General features: G+C 44.4%; 1 protein-coding gene across 1 annotated transcript in view; it reads left to right on the top strand.

The window, feature by feature from the left end:
- The window catches only part of RARB (retinoic acid receptor beta), a 162,751-nt gene that overhangs the window by 62,570 nt on the left and 80,989 nt on the right, over positions 1 to 19,192 (top strand). Inside the window, exon 3 of the mRNA XM_026496896.4 lies at positions 4,990 to 5,131. Within this exon, the coding sequence (XP_026352681.1) occupies positions 4,990 to 5,131 (142 nt within the window). The remainder of the gene's footprint in view (positions 1 to 4,989; positions 5,132 to 19,192) is intronic.

Consider the following 19,192-nt stretch of genomic DNA (forward strand, 5'->3'; position numbering starts at 1 on the left):
TTGTGGTGTAGATCTCTCTTCTCGAGTTAAGTAGCTAGAGTGTTAATTATGTTTCTCACAAACCACAGGAATCCTGATTAACCACCAAAAGTCATAATTAGAGAAATCGAGATTAACCAAGAGAAGTTATGATCAACAACAGAAATCATAACTAACCAACATGGTTAGCCAACAGAAGTCTTGACTGTCTGAGCTGATTACATCTCAAACCAGTTAATCTTCTACTAACTTCTGAGAAATCTGGCAGCTCACTTTCTTAAGTACAAAGACTATCATCCTCAGGGAATGCATTACTGTGGAGGAATATTTTATGGAATTAAGGTATAATACATCCAGGCCTCTCACTCTGTCTCTGGTTAGAGCTGAGGGCGTCATCATTCATTCTTTCATTTAACAGCTATTTATTAACTATCTACCATGTTAATTCCCTGTCCCAGTACTGGGAATATTCAGCTAATATGCACCAATAGTTTTATTAGGTGTTGAAATATTGAAATACTTTGCTACCATCTGTTGAATAACCATTGCCTCCAGTCTTCCCCTCCCCCCTCCCCCCCCCCGCCCCCCGCCAAGTCCACTGTCTTGGTTCCACACGTTAAACACTGCTACGCACTGCTACAAGGTGGTGTGGGAGCCCAACAACCTGCCCACTTTAGTTCTGGGGAAGCCGGCCTCCAGGTCCCTGCTTCTCCTCTGTCAGGGCATCAGCAAGGAAGAAGTCACACTTGGTAGTGGTACTATGACACCCAGTTGTAGAAATCTGTGATGCCCATTTGGCGCCCTGAGGCTGTGACTGGTGGTCACAGGCTGGCATTCTGCTGTGTTGCCCATGTATCCTCTGAAGTGAACAATACTATTGTCTAATATTTTAAATATTGTACTTAAATTGGAGTAATGTAGAAAGATAAGCAAAATACCAAGGTTACCTAGAAGAGGAAGAATTTATGTGCTCTTTGATCAGTCAGAGAAGACTTCCTGGATGAGGTGACAAACATCTTGAAGACAGAATTTTTCTGGGTTTGCTGGGAAAAGGATGTTTCAGGAAAGGGAGAATAAAATTGTAGGGGCGCCTGGGAGGCTCAGTCAGTTACGTGTCCAACTCTTGATTGCCGCTCAGGTCATGATCTCAGGGTGGTGAGATTGAGCCCTGTGTCCTGCTTGCACCGAGCATGGAGTCTGCCTAAGATTCTCTCTTTTCCTTTCCCTTTGCCCCTCTTCCAAAGGAATAAAGTTGTGGTGTCAGTAACCCTAGACTAGTCCCCCGCAAATTGCAGTTTTCACCTGTACGGGTGGAGGACCTGTTCTTCCTTAGTCTTCAAACACCCCCTCTTCCTTGGCCATTTTCTTTGCTCACAGAAACTCTGTCATCCTCACTTTGAAGGCATCCCACCATGACACTCTCTGGTGTGATGACACACTTGGAGTCCCGGAAATGTACAACTGGAAAGGATCTTGGAAATCAGCCACCGGGCTCCTCACTGAGGAGATGAGGGAACTTCACCTCCTTAGGCTGACTTGCCCAAGGCCACTCAGTGGTCATGAGGAAGCCCCTGGACTTCCTTTCCACGGCTCTTCCTTTCCTGCCTCCTGACTCTGTTCTCCCTCCTCCCCCCCCACCAGACTGCTCCTCCAGATGGGACCGAATCCTTCCTTTTACACGCTCAACTTCTCAGTGTTTTCTCCTCTAGATATGTCTCTGCCCATCCACTTGCTTCAAGGACTATCACACTTCCGAATCAGCATTTCTAAAGTCCGTTTTTATGTATGACAAGATGTGGGTTGCAGTGCTGTTTCTCAAAGCATGAGGCTTCCAGTTTTGAGTGGCACGGATTTGTGGCTTTATATCTACCGAACCACATAAAGAGACACATTTTCTCTGAATTCCTCAAAGAGAAAGTCTCACGTCAGTGCTGATCTGTCTCTAACACTGTCATTTCAGCAAGAAGTGACATGGTCTGGGGTTTTAAGCCCTGAGCAGATCCAGTATCCAGTGAGAGCGAAATAATATCTGATGATTATTTTGCTTGTCTTTCATTTTGTTTGTGTTATATTTGCCTTTTAATATTGACAGTCGGGGCTGGTTTTCAGATGAAGCCAGGGATTAAAGGTCTCCCTCCGTTTTAAATAATGTTAAAAGTAAAAGGAAGAGTCAACCTAAGTAAAAATTTGAGTAGGTAAAATTGAGGTGGCATGGGGCTCCCACACACAGGCACACATTAGGTCTACGAGGAATAAGGTTTAAATAATAATCTCTCTCATCTCCTGGGAGGAGGATTTGTAGAATGCAAACCTCTCTTTGGCCTGGGAGGGCTTTTCTGTTTACCCAATCCGTGTATAAAAATACCTCCCAGCGTATATGTTAGTCGGCAAGTATTCTACCGTGGTGGAAATGATTTACTGAAACTTAGACCTTCTCCTGATATCTAGCCAAAAACCTGATTCAGAAAACCAAGAAGTCCTATTTAGTTTCTGCCGACGTTGTTACTGAACCAGACCGAGTGGATACCTAATGACATAGAAAGTTCTTTACTTCTCTCTTCTTTCATTTGAGTATCATGAGATTGTTTTTCTCCCCCTCTTCGTCACTCACTAAGCATCTGCTGGACTGAAGATTTGGTTTTTAATAAATGGAGGAGGTCACCTTTGTCCATACCTCACTTGCCTCACACATGCAGAAAACACTGGATCTTCCATTGGGTCAGCGTTTCTTTTTTTTTTTTTTTTTTTTTTTTTAAATATTTATTTATTTATTTATTTGACAGAGATAGAGACAGCCAATGAGAGAGGGAACACAAGCAGGAGGAGTGGGAGAGGAAGAAGCAGGCTCATAGAGGAGGAGCCTGACGTGGGGCTTGAACCCGGAACGCCGGGATCACGCCCTGAGCCGAAGGCAGACGCTTTTAACCGCTGTGCCACCCAGGCGCCCCATTGGGTCAGCGTTTCTTGGCAGGAGGGCAGTGCAGTTTCTGTAAATTGAGTTTGTGCATCTGGCAGCCAAAAGTGTCCTGTAGGTATATTTTTTGCATAAAAAGAGATGTTTGAGGTGACCACTCTGCACCGATTCTATTAGAGGCTCGGAGTATTGGTAACCTGTTATTTTAGATTTGAAGCATATTCGTAGCTCCAGAAGTACCAAAATAAACTGTGTTTTCTTGGAAAATGTGTGTGTCTGGGATGTGACAGGAGTTGCATCCTTAAACAAGATTTCCAGGCGTTTACAGTTGAACCATGCCAGTAAAAATATGTTTATTTAGACAGTAAAATCCTAGGGTGCCCACGTAAATATCCTAAACAATGTGTGTTACATGAGCTTTCTTTGTTAATGTGCTTTAGCTTTAAATGTTTTTAGTTCTGGTTCCTGGAGTGTTAATGTACTACAGGGAAAGTTGAACTCAGATGGTGAGTCTTACGTGCTGTTTCGCACATTCGGTGGTGTGTTTCTTACATCCAAGAGAATTGTTGCTAATGTGGGTAAAAGTCACATCACAGTTGAGAAGGTAAAGCTCCCTGCTCTTAAGACTCCTAGCAATATAGAGGTTTTTGTTGGGCAATTAGGAGAGAGAAAAGACAGCAGGTATGCTCTTCACTCACTGCTCATTCGTCTGTGTAGTAACAAGCAGCCCTTGATTATCCATTGTCTGCAAAACCGTGTGGGAGAAATGAGGAAGACAAAGAGAAGGTGGCCACCATGTGCTCATGAGCCTACGATCCTCTTTATTTCATCAATGTTTCACAAAAATCGGGATACACTGCTGCTTTTGACAAAATATAATTTTCAAAAAGTTGAGAAGTAAGAACTCATTCAGATATTCAGTAAGTTGAAGATTTATTGAACTCAAGAATGAGAGAAATGGTAGGATGGCAAAACTGGTTCATTGGGGGATTTGAGCAAAATATCTAGGTGGTTAGGTAGATTGATAGATACGGTGAAAGGAAGAAAGAATGCTGGAATCAGACTGCAGAGCTAGGTACAGAACTGGTTAATGTCCTCCAAGGCAATAAAACAATACTCTTTGGTTATATTTCAGCCAGACAGAAATCTTTGCACCTATCCTTAACAAATAGATTTGTAATTTGCCAGCCTTCTATAGTCTTTACAGAGCCTGTGTCCAATCAATCGTAAATAGTAAGTCAAACAAAGTTACATTTCCCAAGAGTGTCAGATGACTCTTAGGTAAGCTTGTCAAAAAGTCAATGCTGCAGAACGGTGCCGCCCCACAGAACTTTCTGCCATGATGAAAATCTCCTATGCACGTGCTGTCCAGTGTGGTAGCCACGAGCTATAAGTGGCTCTTGAGCGTTTAAAATGTGGCTAGTGCAACTGAGGAACTGAATTTTAAATTTTATTTCATTTTTATTTTCATTTAAACAGCTCTGTGTCATTAGTGGCTACCATTTTGGACAGCACCGCTCTAATGGAGCATTAAATGGGCAGGCCTTTTTATGCCTTGTTTCCAATATTGGATAATATTTTTCTACACACTGTGTAAATTAAATCATATTTTAAATACCATAATGAGCTAAATGTGTGGGAAAAAAGTAGAAAAGACTTTCTTGAGAAGACCTCATTCTTCCCTGAATCTTACCATTTCTTTTGCACGGGGAATGCCTATTATGTTGGGTTTCTTGATAGTGGGCTCACCTGAAATTTTTCTGGCCAGCAAGGGAGCTGCTTATGAAGTTAAGCCTGTTTGGAAAGAACCCAGCCCTGCATGTTTTCCAAGTGAATTAGCTTGGTATTCATTTTCCTTCAGCAAGATCATAACGGTCGTGTCTAGTTTTTATTAAAAGGGGTTTTCTGACTTGAAACAAAGGGAAAACTGACTATTAATATTTCACATGGATTTTAAGACTCAAATAAGTTAACTTTTCTGCTGCCATCACTTCATTACTCAGACCAAGCAATCAATGCATTGATAAGGCTGGCTTTGATTTCTCATGAAACTTGGTGGTTTTACTTAGTCTCCTCATCTTCTCGCTTGCTTGCAGGGCTTTTTCCGCAGAAGTATTCAGAAGAACATGATTTACACTTGTCACCGAGATAAGAACTGTGTTATTAATAAAGTCACCAGGAATCGATGCCAGTACTGTCGGCTTCAGAAGTGCTTTGAAGTGGGAATGTCCAAAGAATGTAAGTGGAGTCTCCAAAAACTTCGTTTCTATCTTTGTCTTTTCTATAAATATGATTTGCTCAGCTTCCAAAATCGAGTCGTGCAGGACATGATACGTGGAACTCAGACCTGACTCTCGGGATAGATTGCCAAGGCTGGGTGTAAACAGAGGTGGTAGGAAAACAGAAGAACTGTAGGGATTTTCAGATAAAACTTGAGTGGCAGTTGGGGAACAGGCAGGAGCTTTGTGTTGTGGGTGGCGGATTTGTGTTCCAGAGCGGTACTAACTCCCTGTGGGTTTCAGAGCCACTAGTAACTCAGGCATATCACACAGCCACTTAGAGACTCCATTTCCCCCATCCTGACAGTGGGAACGAAAAGTTTTGCCTCTGTCCGTGGGAACAAAATGAGACGAGCAGCATGAATATTAACAGTAGTAATAATCAGCCCTTTTTTTTTTTTTTTTTTTCCGAGGGAAAGGGGCATAAAACTTCTGCTGTGGAAGAAATATTTAGAAACTCAGTGCGCTGGCATTTTTCCAAACTTGATTTAGCTTTTTTTTTTTTTTTCTCCCAGCCACCCCCTCCTCCAAATAATTATACATTTTTTTAATGCAAAAGAGAACATTTTAGTAAATTAAAAATTAGCGGTCCATAAACATCTGATAATGGGGACTTGAAATATACATCATTTAATACAGACAATATGTACACTACAAAACATTTCATTACTTACATTTCTCTCTTTGGTGTTTTCACATGGAGGGGACAAGAAAGTGACAGGGAAATGGTTTGGTTCAGGCAGGTTTAAGGAAGACATAGGGTTGTGTGCCGGGTGAAGCAATTAATGTGATCGCTCCTTCTTCATTCAGCTCGTGACTTGGGGATTTGGTGAGGGCAGACTGTGAGTGAGGCACTAGGCTCGTGGTGTGAGGGGATGCTGGAAATGCCTGAGACGTGGCCCCTGCCCTCTAAGATATGCGACAAAAAGCCAGGTACCGGGGCACCTGGATGTCTCCGTTGGTTAAGCGACTGACTCTTGATTTCGGCTCAGATCATGATATCAGGGTCGTGCAATGGAGCCCTGCGTCAGCCTCTGCTTTCAGCGGGGAGTCTGCTTGAGAGTCTTTCTGCCTCTTCCTCTGCCCATCCTACCCTGGCCTGCGCATGCTCTCTCTCTCCCTCTCTCTTTAAAAAAAAAAAAAAAAAATAGCCGGGTACTTCAGCCACAATCTTACAGGCTGATTCAAAGACATGTGTTATAGGACAAGGGCTCTTGGATTTTAGAACTGGGAAACGTGCCCATTGGGCGGTGGGGAGACCGAGGAGGGAGAGGCCCCAGAACCAAGCAGCACTGCTCTGAGGGTGCTCAGCTGGGCGACTGGCTTTTTGCCTGGAGCAGCCTCTAGGGGATGTTGCCCAGCGTTGTTCCATCCTTCACCTTTCCTGAACGTACGCAGGGTTTAATATGCTTTTCTACCTCTTGAGTTTCTATACTTGGGGAAGAACAGCAAGATTAGGAACAATTCCACTGACTCAAGCCCAGCATCCTATGCTGTGTCCCAGCCTGTCATATTCTGCTTCTGGTTCATGTTGTTAATTTGTAACCTAGGCCAGTCCAATGAGCATGAATTCCAAACTCATGCTCAGGAGCCACAAAAGAAAAAAAAGATAAATTATATTTCATCAAAATAAGAAATGTCTGCTCTCCAACAGTTACTGTGAAATGAATGAAAACACAAGGCACACACTAGGAGAAAGTATTTACAAATTGCACACCTGATACAGGACTTGTATCTAGATATACAAATCTCTGAAAACTCAATAATAAGAAAGCAAATAACCCAATTAAAACACACACACACACACACACGCTAGTGCCCTTCAAAAATGACAAGACTATGAATGGCAAAGACAGTCTGAAAGATTATTCCAGATTAAAAGAGGCATGCGAGTTACATGCAATGCATAATCCAGAGTGGATCCTGGGTCAGAGGAGAAAATAGCTAGAAAGGACATTATTGGGACAGGGAGTGAAATCTGAATATGGACTGTAGATTATAGCACTGTAATAGACTGTTGTATGTTATTGTATATTAAGAATTGTGAATTAGATGAAGGGTGTACAGGGGTTCTTTGTACTATTCTTGAACCTTCTGAACAAATCTGAAATTTTATCCTAATGAAATTACCGAAAGAGAACAAAGACCCGTGCTTAGAATATTGGCACAATTCCTGATACATGTGAACAAGAAAGCAAGTAGCCCCAAGTGCCCCTAGTAGCTATCCTCCAACTCCAGGGGAAGTCACCTCTAGCACAAAGCAGGTACTATGGTTGGAAGAGTGGACAGACAGAAATAGGGCCCCGAATGGCATTATTGAATTGCTAAACCAACTGACCCTAAAACCTCTGTCTCCAGCCAATTTTGTTTTATTTGCCAAGAGCTTGTGCCCATTAAAGCAGCTGAGGTTGGGGGCTCGTTCGTACTTAGGGTCCTGATGAACAAGAATGGACTGGGTCATGAGACAGGGAGGCATCCTGCCATCCCTCCTGGGAGGGTGCTTTTCCTCCAGAAAGTTCTGTATGTGGATCATGGGTCAGTTCTGTTTGATCCCTCCAAACTTCAGCGCTATTGGATTACTTAAAATCAACAAATGTGAAGATACAGAGCTAATATTCACTTAGCTCAGGCCCGCCAACCCTACTATTGAAGAGAAAAGCATGACATTGCCCTGAAATAGTCAGATTTTTAATATGTGTAAGTGAGACTCACAGGATGATCCCTTGACACTCCATTTTTGGTCTGACGTTCTGTAGACATGGCTGTCACACTGCAGTTCTGTGGGAGAATTTTAGGCTAGGCTGAAATTATAAATGAGTAAGCCAGATGTGGACTCAGGGTAAATCAGTACTTTTGCATTTATTTTGTGTGGGCTGGAGACCCATTTCCTGCTTACATTACTTAAAACCCATATCCTGCTGCTCTGTAAAAACTGGCAGCTTGGTTGCCAATTAAAAAAATAATAATAATGTTTACACCCACAGGAAAACTCTAGTTTCAACCCTCAAGGAACTTATCACCTTAATTAGATTTAAAAATATAGAAATGAGAAGAAAATGGGATCATTATGCCCAAGTATACAAAAATAAATATATTTTCCTTAGAAGGAAATTGAAGGGAAAGGCATAAACATTTGGAGTATAGAGACGAGGGTCTAATAGGATATTTTTAAAGTTGAAACAGAAAGAAGCAGGAAAATATGAGAATCAGTAACCAATTATACCACAGCATTTGTGACTGAAACGAATCCAAGCATAATAAAGACTCATAGAATGTTAGAACTGAAAAAGGATCTTAGAGATTGATTTTCACTCACCTCTCTCACTTGACATACAAGCACACTGGGACCCAGAAAGATGAAACGGTCTTCCCAGCAATCCCCAACTGGCTAAAGGCAGTACCAGGATTGCAGTTCAGGTCTTCCCTCTCTTTGCCATACTTTCTCGGCAGTACCAAGATTAGGAAGATTTGCATTCAATTCTTGCTGTAGGTCATGAGGACTCATTAGCGTGTGTCAGAACTTTTAGGATGCAAGTGACCGAAAACTCAGCTCAAACTTGGCATAAGCTTAAAACATCAGCACAGGTAGCTGGGCAGTCCAGAGAAACCCATATGCATCTGAGGGTTTGCGTTCCTGTTCAGGGAAGAGCTCCCCTTTGCCTCCCACAGCTTTTTACTGTGTTGGTTTTGTTTCTGGGAAGATTTTATAAATGGCTACTAAAGATGCCACCAACAGCTGTGGCCCCTAGTCTACCTGACAGAAAGAGAGGCTCACGTCCCTATCATGCCGTCAGTGCCCGGGACCTGGTTCTCACTGGCCTCAGTTGGGTCACTTGCCCCTGTATAACTCTCTCGCCTTGGGGATGGGGGTGGGAGGGGTGGAGGGGTGGACCACTGTGGAGGTGGAGGGGTAGACCTCTGTGATTGGCTAGGTCTGGATCAGGTGTTCATCCCTGGAGCCCGGCATTGAGGTTGACCCCACCCAAACCAGGTGGCCAGGAGTGTGGGTGGAAAGCATCCCTAAGTAAGGAATCGGAGAGACAGAGGGTAAAAACTGACTCCATGCTCAGGAAGACCTGTCAGGTCCCATGGTGCTGTTGCTCTTATTCTTTGTGCTGTTGAAGGAAAGAAAGAAACCTAAGAATCCTGTATAGTAATAACTAACACAGGCTAGGTGTTTTCTGTAGGTCAAGCACTGCTTAACCATTTTTAATACTTTGTCCCATTCGAACCTAACAACAACCCTGTGAGATAGATTAGTTATAATCCCTTCCGTCCCCTGTTTTGGGCAGATGTGGAAGCTTAGGTGCAGAGAGGTTAATTAATTTAGGATAACACAATTAGTAAGGGGCAGTGCTGGGATTTGGGTCCCGGTAGTAATATTTACTACCTGCCATAAAGAGCAGCTTTTAAAACACTGACTTCCCTTTTTGACGCTATTGCAAGTGGTTAATTAAACAATAATCACACTCCTTGTTGCATATCAGAGATGTACCCCTAGAAAATCATGTGCAAATTTAATTTGTATGGCTCAAATTTGGTTTTCAATGTATAAGGGGATTTCCTAGTAAAAGAAATCCTTTAGTGTGGCAGATTGGAAAAGCATGATTATTTCTTCCCATTTCTGTTCTATAAATGCTGGTGGGTATACCTTGTATTTTCCAAGGGCTTTGTAAAACTAGGGGAACCTTTTTGTAGAGGAATAGCTATTTGTCAAAGCACGGGAGTTGAGAGCGGTAGCAGCAAGTGAAAAAAATCGATTTTCAGCAGCCTTCTAAAAGTGGTACAAAAATTTATGAAGAACTTGGGGAGGAGGCAAAGGAAGCAAAATGACTCAAAGTTGAGTGATGAGCTTCTGCTGGTGGGGTGGGAGGCTCAAAACGATGTCAGCAGAGGAAAGTATGTGGCCCTAAAAGAAGAAATAAAAAAGAGAATAAAGGAAGACATAAAATTTGGGATTGTGAAAGAGATGTCCGGACAAGCTTATGAGACAGATAAACCACTAATTGTCCATGATGGGGAAGGAGAAGGTTTAAGACGATGCCACATGGAGACCGTAGGAGTACAGAAAGCCTGACCATGTGCATTTGGGTCAGTTACAGAAATCCAAATGAATGGTTCAAATCCTTAAGCCAGGGATCAGCAAATTTTCTTACAAGGGTCAAAAAGAAAATATTTTTGGCTTTGTGGGCCGTGTGAGCTCTGTGTCTGTCACTATATCCCAGAAGGAACCATAGAAAGTACATAAAGATTGGTGGTGTTCTGATAAAACTTTATTTACAAAACAAGCAGAGGGCCGGGTTTGGTCCAAAGGCCATACTTTGCCTGCTTCTGCTTTAGGTGGCGCACCCAGTGGTCACGTATGCCACTTATGCCTGCTCTGTGATCTCACGTTCGGCTCCTCTCCCACCATCATCTACTCCTCTCCTACCAGTAGACGCCTCAGCTTTCAGCCACACTGGGCCCTGCTGACCCACAAGCCTCCCAGCTCCATGTTTCTCTGGAGGCTGTGCCCTGGTATGGACTGTCTACCGCCTTCTCCTTCAGATGAGCCCCAGGAGCTGGCAGAAATGTCATTTTCTCTGGGAAACCTCCCTGAACCCCACACCACACTCCATGTCATTCATTCTTCCCCATGTCCCTAGAGTGCTTTGAATATACCTCCACGACCAGCCTACTTATCACAGTGTGATTCTTCACACCCCGGTGAGGCTCCCTGGCTTGATGATAACCTCCTAAAAGGCAAGGCAAGCATCATGTCTTCCTCATCTTGTAGCCCTGAGCTTAGCTCAGTGAGGCGAGATTGGTCAAGTGGTTAAATGTAACTATTTATTTAAATTTTAAGTGGGCTCTACCGCCAACAAGGGGCTTGAACTCATGATCCTGAGATTAAGAGTCAAATGCTTTACTGGCTGAGCCAGCCAGTGTGCCCCTCAGTGTGGCTATTTTGAAAGACAAACCGAGTCTGACGTGTCCCGAGCTTTCCTTCCTGAAAAGGTGTCAGGCACAAAACAGTTCTGAGTATGCATGCCTGTGTTCATCCCTCGGCCCTTCCCTTACCTGCGGTGGGCCCAGGACAAGTTACGCAGCTTCTCTGGGCTTTCGTTTTCTACCCGAGCAAGAGGAACTTTTGTATTGACTGACAGCTTGGGCATGATGTGAGAACTGATGCTTTTAATCCTGTTTAGACAACAGTGTTTCTCCAATCTGCTTCCTCTTGCCAGTTCTCTCCCCTAGAGGACATTAGATCTTCTGGTGGATTTGCTGTCAAAACGGCTGAGCTGAGCAGGCATCTTGTGTAACTGTGCATGGCAAAAGCCCAAACAGGTGGAGAGGCTAACATGGACAAGTGGTGGTATTTGGGGCTCACTTGGCCAGTTCTAGGCCATCGGGTCACTCACTGACAAAAAGGGTGCTCCAAGGATGAGCTGGACATTGGGGTCAGGAAGCCAATAGGAAAATGAAAGAAACAAAGTCGTCCAGAATCAAGACTCGTGTGCCATGATAAGGGGGAAGTAGTGGGCTCTGGATGCTTCTAACATTTGACGAGGTTCCCCCTGGGCCTCTGGCCTTCCAGATGGGATGCCCTGGCCCCACATCTGTAACAGAAACACGGCAGAGGTTACTGTGCCTAACACCCCCATTCTATTTCTTTTCTTTCTGGAAACCACAGGCCACTAATTCACAAAAGAACCTCTTCATATTGCCTTTGACCTTATGTTTATGTGGACCATGCTTTTGAGTGGTGGGCAAAACATGTGTTTGATTTTGCTTGAGAATGCTGTTCAGCGTTAATTTCACAGCAATTTTTTTCCCCGTGACAGCTGCATAATTATATTTGTAGAATAAAGCAGTTGAATAATCTCTGAATTTAGGAATCCCTGAGTGCTCGTTGACATGTTCTCATTTGGGGCATATTGAGCTTAAAAACAGCTTTTTATAAAGTCTCTAAATTCTGATTTATCCTTCGGACATGAATGTCCCTGTGGGTCGATTGGATAGAATAAACGTGCTTTGCGTGGACACTTTGATACCTCCACAAGACCTTTCCGTTGTTCTGTGTTTCATTTCCCCTTTACTGTTAAACTTACATTAAAACGAACCTTTTGGATTAAAGGCACTTAACCTCAGTTACAATCACTTCTGTTGAGGCACAAATTATATCGATGTGCTCGTTGGTTCTATGGCTAGATTTTACTGGCTTTAGAATGTGGAAATTCATATTGTAGGTTGCCCTGTGTACTTAGGAAATTACATAAAAATCATCATCAGGGCACTTAATGTCTTTCTAATTTTAGTTTATTTCTTCATTTGTTCCCATGTTACGTCCTAGCCTGTTACTGCGTTCCCAAAGTTGAGCGTGAGCGTTTCGTCCTGCTCCACCGAGAGGCAGCATTAACCCCGCCCCTCTCCTCTTTACCCCACCACACGCAAATCCCCACAGAGCCCTCCAAAAGTAAATGAAAGGCTGGAAACTTTGTATTTTTGTATCTAAAAACATCGCGGAAGCTGGAAAGTAAAAATCTGCTGTCCCTTTCCACTTGCCAAATGTTACTGTTTTCCTGCATCTGTTCGGGAGATTAAAAAAACCCAATTCCGTTTGGGCACTGGCAGCCCGGTGACGTCAGCGCCGCTGTGGGACTTCAGGCCCATTAACACTCAGACTGCAAAGGAAGTATTAAAATTCCTTCGGCTTTACTAACACATTTCTCCCTGCAGCCTGGCTCCTGGAAAAGGGACGCTCAGCACATTCTCACCTCAGCAAAAGGAGAAATTTCCGTGACACAATAGGACAGAGCAGAGCAGAGGAGCAAAGGGCTGTGAAGGGAGCCTGAGCTGGGTTCGAGTCCGACCTTGCCCTCTGGCTGCCTCATCCTGGGCAAGAGGTGTCATTTTGTTTTAAGTGCAGGGAGCTAACCTACAAGGCGGGGCCACCTTGCTAGATTGTTTCCTGCATCGCACCCTAGGAAGGTGATGCATTTAGCATCCTGCCTGGCACACAGTAGGTGCTAAATAATGATCCCTGTTTTCCCAGGGAGATTCTTCCTCCGGTGGTGACACAGGCTCCATTCTGTGCTCTGCTTGCTGCTGCCACAGCTGCTTTTTATTTTAATAACTACACAGCCCGGCTTCTCCTCCAGGAGAAAAGCGAAGGGCAGAGGCTCTCATCATTTTGAATTGTTTATAACACCATGGTGTAGATATACAGCCCCAAATATTATGTCACAGCATTAAAAATAAAGCTTGCAGGCATAGTTTCTAAAATAAATATCCGCCTTCCTCGGCTACTGTAAACTGGGAGGCAGATGGCTCATTTGCCCGGAGATGCTGGGACATGTGTAATCAGAGAATGGGGTGGCATCCTGGTATCGTGGAACCCAACTCCATGGGGAAAACCGAACTGGGGTGTTAGAAAGGATGCCTGGGCCCCTCCCCGCATCAGTCAGCTCAAGGTGAGGCCATCGGGGTGTCCCGGGCAGCATCTGCTTGGCATGGGATCACCAAGGAAGCAAAGTCTCCTTCTCTCCCTGCTTCCTCCTTTGTTTGCCCCTAGGGTACATTCCATCTCTCCCCACCCTTTCTCAGGGACTCTGTGGCCCACCTTCCCCGAGTCCCTCATCTCCCTTCTCTCCACCAGATCTTACCCCTGGCCTGTTCCCCAGCACTGCTTGTGCAGTCAGCCGCATGGCAGGAGGGACACGGGTGATAATGTGGCAGTCGGTGGTCCCAGAGCACATTCCTAGGGCAGAGTCTCCCAAGACGTTGGGTCATCCCCTGCGGGAGGTGGAACCGGAATAGTATTTGGATCCTGGGGGTTCTGACGTTCAGAGAGGCTAAGAACCCTGCCTTCCGTCACACTGCTGGCTTTAAGCCATGGGTCCTCATTCCAGTTCCCGGGAGCTTTTCAACTCCACTTTGCTTCTCTAACGACACCGTTCTGGTGTGGGCTTAATGCTGTCCAGTTTCAGTGTCTTCACCCATCTTTGCTCCCAAATCACATTTTCTATCATGTATGATTTAATTTCACATTATGTACAAGTTCAATACAGTGTTTTTCCCCGGAGTAAATTCTGCACACAGCCTACAAAACCTAATTTGGGGGAGCCCTAAACTTCATATGCCATCATTTCAAATTAGAGAGTGATAAAGTCAGTCCCTTTTCCATATTCATTCGATCTTTGTATTACTGATGAGAAAATCTCAGTTCGATGCCAGTACATCCTTAATTAATACCTCTTAAACCTTTGCTACTCCCTCTTTTTAACAGAGAGAGGGCAGGCAGCCATACCTCGTTAGGACGAAGTTTTATTTATTTCGAAGGTGTGCAGACTTTCCTGAATGGCCAGACAGTACATAGTTGAGGCCTCACAGGCCCTTCAGTGTGTGTTCCAACTACTTGACTCTCCCATTGCAGCACGAAAGCGTCATGAAAGAGCGTGGCTTTGTTCCAGTAAAACTTTATTGAGGCAATCAACCTGAAAACCCTGTTTATTTTTTACTCTTAACTCCTATTTATGTCAGACAATACTGCTTTTACCTTTACAGAGCAATATAAAATTGTGTAAATTTTATTTAGCAAAAAAATAAAAAACACCAAATCAATTTAGATAGAAATCCTTAGAGTAGGGCGCCTGGGTAGCGCAGTCGTTAAAGCGTCTGCCTTCGGCTCAGGGCGTGATCCTGGCGTTCCGGGATCGAGTCCCACATTGGGCTCCTCCGCTGGGAGCCTGCTTCTTCCTCTCCCACTCCCCCTGCTGTCTTCCCTCTCTCGCTGGCTGTCTCTGTCAAATAAATAAATAAAATCTTTAAAAAAAAAAAAAAAAAAAAGAAATCCTTAGAGTAGAGTGGCCTGTACGTGAAATATCAGGAAGGGGGGTTTCCATGTTACTGGTCCGGTGTTCCTGGATCTTGACAGGAATGGCACAGACTGTGGGGCAGCCTCAGCCCCTTCCAGAGCCCCCTGTAGTGCTTCGGTTGTTGGCCAATAGCCCTCAGCCCTTCCCCCATCCCGAGCTGTGCACAGCTCGAGGATGGGCCTCTGAGTCTCACTTTCCTTGGCTCCTCCGGCTTCAGTCCTATCCTGATACACCCAAGGGTCAGTGAAGGGGTGGATCTGTCCTGGTGGGATTTCAAGGATCAGGTGAACTGGTGGAGGGAATATGAGGAACAGGGGAGACCTCAAGTTTCACTATCTCCCCCCCCCCCCCCCGAGGAGCAGCAGGGTAAGTGTTGTGGCTTGAAGCACAGACTTGAGAGACAGTCTGGATTCTGGTCCCAGCCCACCACTCACGTAGCTCTGTGTGGTCTCAGACAGGTTACTTAGCATCTCTGCGCCTCTGGTTCCTTGTCTGTGGCACCAAGATGATGATAATACCTACCTCGTATGGCTGTGGTAAGGAATAAATGAATTAAAGTGGGGTAGGAACTAAAGACATTTCTTAGCTAAGCGTTAGCTCCTGGTCTTCTTCCTGCTAGGATAATGATCCATTCTGGCCTCCAAAAATTGGCCTCATCAGTAGAGTCCTTCATGACTATACAGAACAGCTAATGCTCCTTGTGGTCCAGTGGTCCACTTACTCAAAACAAAAGATACTCTTAAATTGGACATTTGTCTTTGGGGCTCAGGCCTAACCCCCAGAACACAAAGTGTCATCTCTGAGCCAGATACTGCCATGCTGGGATTCGTGGCCCTTCATCACTTACAGAATCTGTTCCAAGTGATTCAGCACGGACAGGGCCCTGCACAGCTGGCTCAGCCTGCCCCAGCCTGCCCAGGACACTGACCTCCTGTCATGCTCCGCCAACATGTGCCCCACCCCCCACACTAGTTGCGGCTGACTACTCAGCATGCCTGTCGTGGGAGGCAGCCTGGGGGTGTGTGTGCGCTGCCCATCCCCAGCTGTACCTCCCACTCTTCTTTCAAGCCACCTTTCTCCTAAGTATGCATCCCCATTTCTCTAATAACAGGAAGCAGGTGTGGGCCACCCTCACCTCTCAACAGTGTAACGTGTTACAGTGTGGCACCTCTGTTGGGTGACTTTGAAAGTCAGACTTGCTTTTGAGTCCAGGAGGTAGGTGGGTGTGTGTGTTGTGTGTGTGTGTGTGTGTGTGTGTGTGTGTAAGAAGACACACACCAGTGTTCTCTGCACTCACTGAGCATCTTGAGAGCAGGCACAGAGCCTCATTCCTATCTGAATCCTCAACTGAAAGCCCAGTACCTTGTACCTAATAGATATTTCTGGAATGAACTGGAGGTAAAGAGCAATTGAGGAGTAGAAATTCTGAATCAGGAACTTCTGTCCTATCTTTCCAAGAGTTAGAGATTTAAATCTGGTCCCACTGACACGATGAGCCTGTTTTTCCCTTTTCCCTTTTGCGTCCTTCCCTAAACTTGCACCATACGAATTCTAACACATAATGCCTTGCATAATAAGAAGTCTCACCGGTTGTCTGGGTCCGTGGTGGACATAACCAGATGGAGCTTGTAAATAAGTCCCGACATGGAAGATTTGCTCTCTCTGAGAACTGTACACACACACACGCCATATTTCATCAAATCTATAATTTGTTAAGGCGCACTATTATTGTATGTGCCACTAAAAACAAAACAGCAGCAATTAAACGAGGACACGCCAGAGACTGTGAGACAGGTGGCAATTTCAGAGAGGGAGAGGGGGAGAAACCAGATACCAGCCCTGTAAGAAAAGGCAGCATCTCATATTCTGGGCTGGAAATATTCTATGTTTCCATCTTGAGCTATTTTTCATTCTGCTTTAAATAGACATTGATAAAACCTCAGTGCCCAAAGACAATCCCCGGCCCAGAGTTGCCTGAATAAATATGCAAGTGCTTCTAAAATAGCTGGCAGAGAGCCCTTTGTTTGGAAACAAATGTCTCCTTGAAAATAGCAACCCGAAATTTCCCCGCAGTCCCTGTGTTCCGGGGCGATGAACATGGCCCTTTAAGTACCTTCTCCCAGTGACAGCAATTCTCTGGAGGGTGGCTACCTAAATTGCTCAATAAATCCGTGCATAGAGTATAGTCTGAATTTGCTCTATCCTGGAGTGGTATTGAGCACTTAAACCGGTTTCTTCTCCCTCTGCCATCAAAAAATATTAACTCTCCCAGTTAGGTTATTTCTCTCATCCGTCTCCCTTTAAAGCTGGAAAACAAAGAGTTGAGCAATTATCCGATGAACTAGATTAATGGAGACAGGCATCTTTTTAGTCCTGGGACTGAGGAGAGCGAACACCCTATTTCCTCACGAGGAAGAATGTTTTCGTCCCCAATTCACACTTGATCGTTCCAGCACTTCATTTCACCGACATAAAATACCTACCTGACTTTTAAAAATTTCTGATGGTTTTATTTGCAGAATAATTTTAGGGCAGAAATGTTCTGTTTTGATGTTGGAGAATGCAGGTCCCCCATTTTTCTTGTTTTTCGGGGCGGGGTGTTCTATGACATTGCTTGGTCAGGCTTATAAAACAGTGTTTTGATTCAGCAACATTGTTTAAATCCGTTTTAAAATAGCACTAAGGAATTCCACTGGCGTTTCAAAATGGATGCACTTAGGCGCTGGTCATATGATACAGCTCTTCCAAAGGGAAAGATAAAAGTTGCCTCTAGTAAACCCCGTCGACTCAGGGGATTTAATGAGGACAGGAAGAGAATCAAGTGCAAAATGTAATGAGTGAAGGATTCCCACTTTGTGTCCTGGAAGTGGCGGGACAAAGCGCTTGAGCAATTTTAGACTAAATGGAAACTTGGCTGGGGCACCCTTGGACTCTGAGCTCTCAGAAATGTGAAAATATGCAGGCTCACAATGTACTCCCCGCCCCCCACCAGTGGATGTGGCCCAGTGAGTTATTTCTGGAAGAGAGACATCAGGACTTCCTCCTGCCTCCTGGGGCTGAGCAAACTCTTGGAGATGGCTTTCCCCACATTCCCCAGGATGATGATGGGATCCAGGTCTACAGAATGCAAAGCCCCATTTCGTTTTTACAAATAGAGCCTTTTACAAGGCTCTATGTGCCTGAATAATAGAATTCTGTCCATGAAGGTGAAATGTGGTGCTTTCTTCTACCCGAAAGTCTGACATTCAAAGGACTGACAACACCAAGTGTTGGCGAGATGTGAAGCAACTGGAACTCTCTTCTGTGGCTGGTGGAAATATAAATCGAGCCAAAGTTTGGCAATATCTCCTAAAGCTAAACATACCAGTATGACTCAGTAATTCTAGTCTTGGGAACATCTTCAAAAGAAATGGGTGCAGAGACCCAACAAAAGATAGATGCCAGACTGTCCACAGCAGCTTATTTATAATAGCCAAAAGCTGGAAACAACCCATATGTCCATCAGCAGTAGAATGTGTAAATAAATGGTGACATATTCAAATAATGGAATATACATAGCAATAAAAAAGGAACGAACTACTGCTCAGTGTGGCGCATGGACGAATCTCATAGACATAATGTTGAATAAAAGAACGCAGAATGAAAGAGAACGTTCTTTATGATTCCATTCATATAAATATTAAAAATGAACAAAACTAATCAGCGTGATGGAGGTGAGTGTTGTGGTCACTCTCAGGACTCGGAAGGGACACCTAGAAGCCTCATGGTGTGCTGGACATTCTAATCCTTAACTGGTATGTAGTTAACTGTGTCTGTAGTGTCTTAACCTCAGTCAAAAAGGAAAAAAAAAAAAGATGGAAACGTGGGAGGAGTGTTGGAGAGCGACATGCCATCCCGTGCATACAAAAATTATGTTATCACAGATGAGAAGTGTAACATCGTCTCATTAAAAGAATCCCCCTCCCTTTCAACACATTAAATTATCTCCAGAAAATGTATTGACCTTTCTGCCTTTGCCTTTTCTTCTCATTTGGGACCTTTTTCAGCTGCAGCTCTGAATGCGTAAGGAGCACCAGAGATGAGATGTTTTCCCTGATTTACTCTGCGTTCTCTGAGGCTGGTTATGTAATACCTGTAATCCCATCAACGCACCTAAAGAGCTT

This window comes from Ursus arctos, unplaced genomic scaffold (assembly GCF_023065955.2).
Source record: "Ursus arctos isolate Adak ecotype North America unplaced genomic scaffold, UrsArc2.0 scaffold_20, whole genome shotgun sequence".
NCBI lineage: Eukaryota > Metazoa > Chordata > Mammalia > Carnivora > Ursidae > Ursus > Ursus arctos.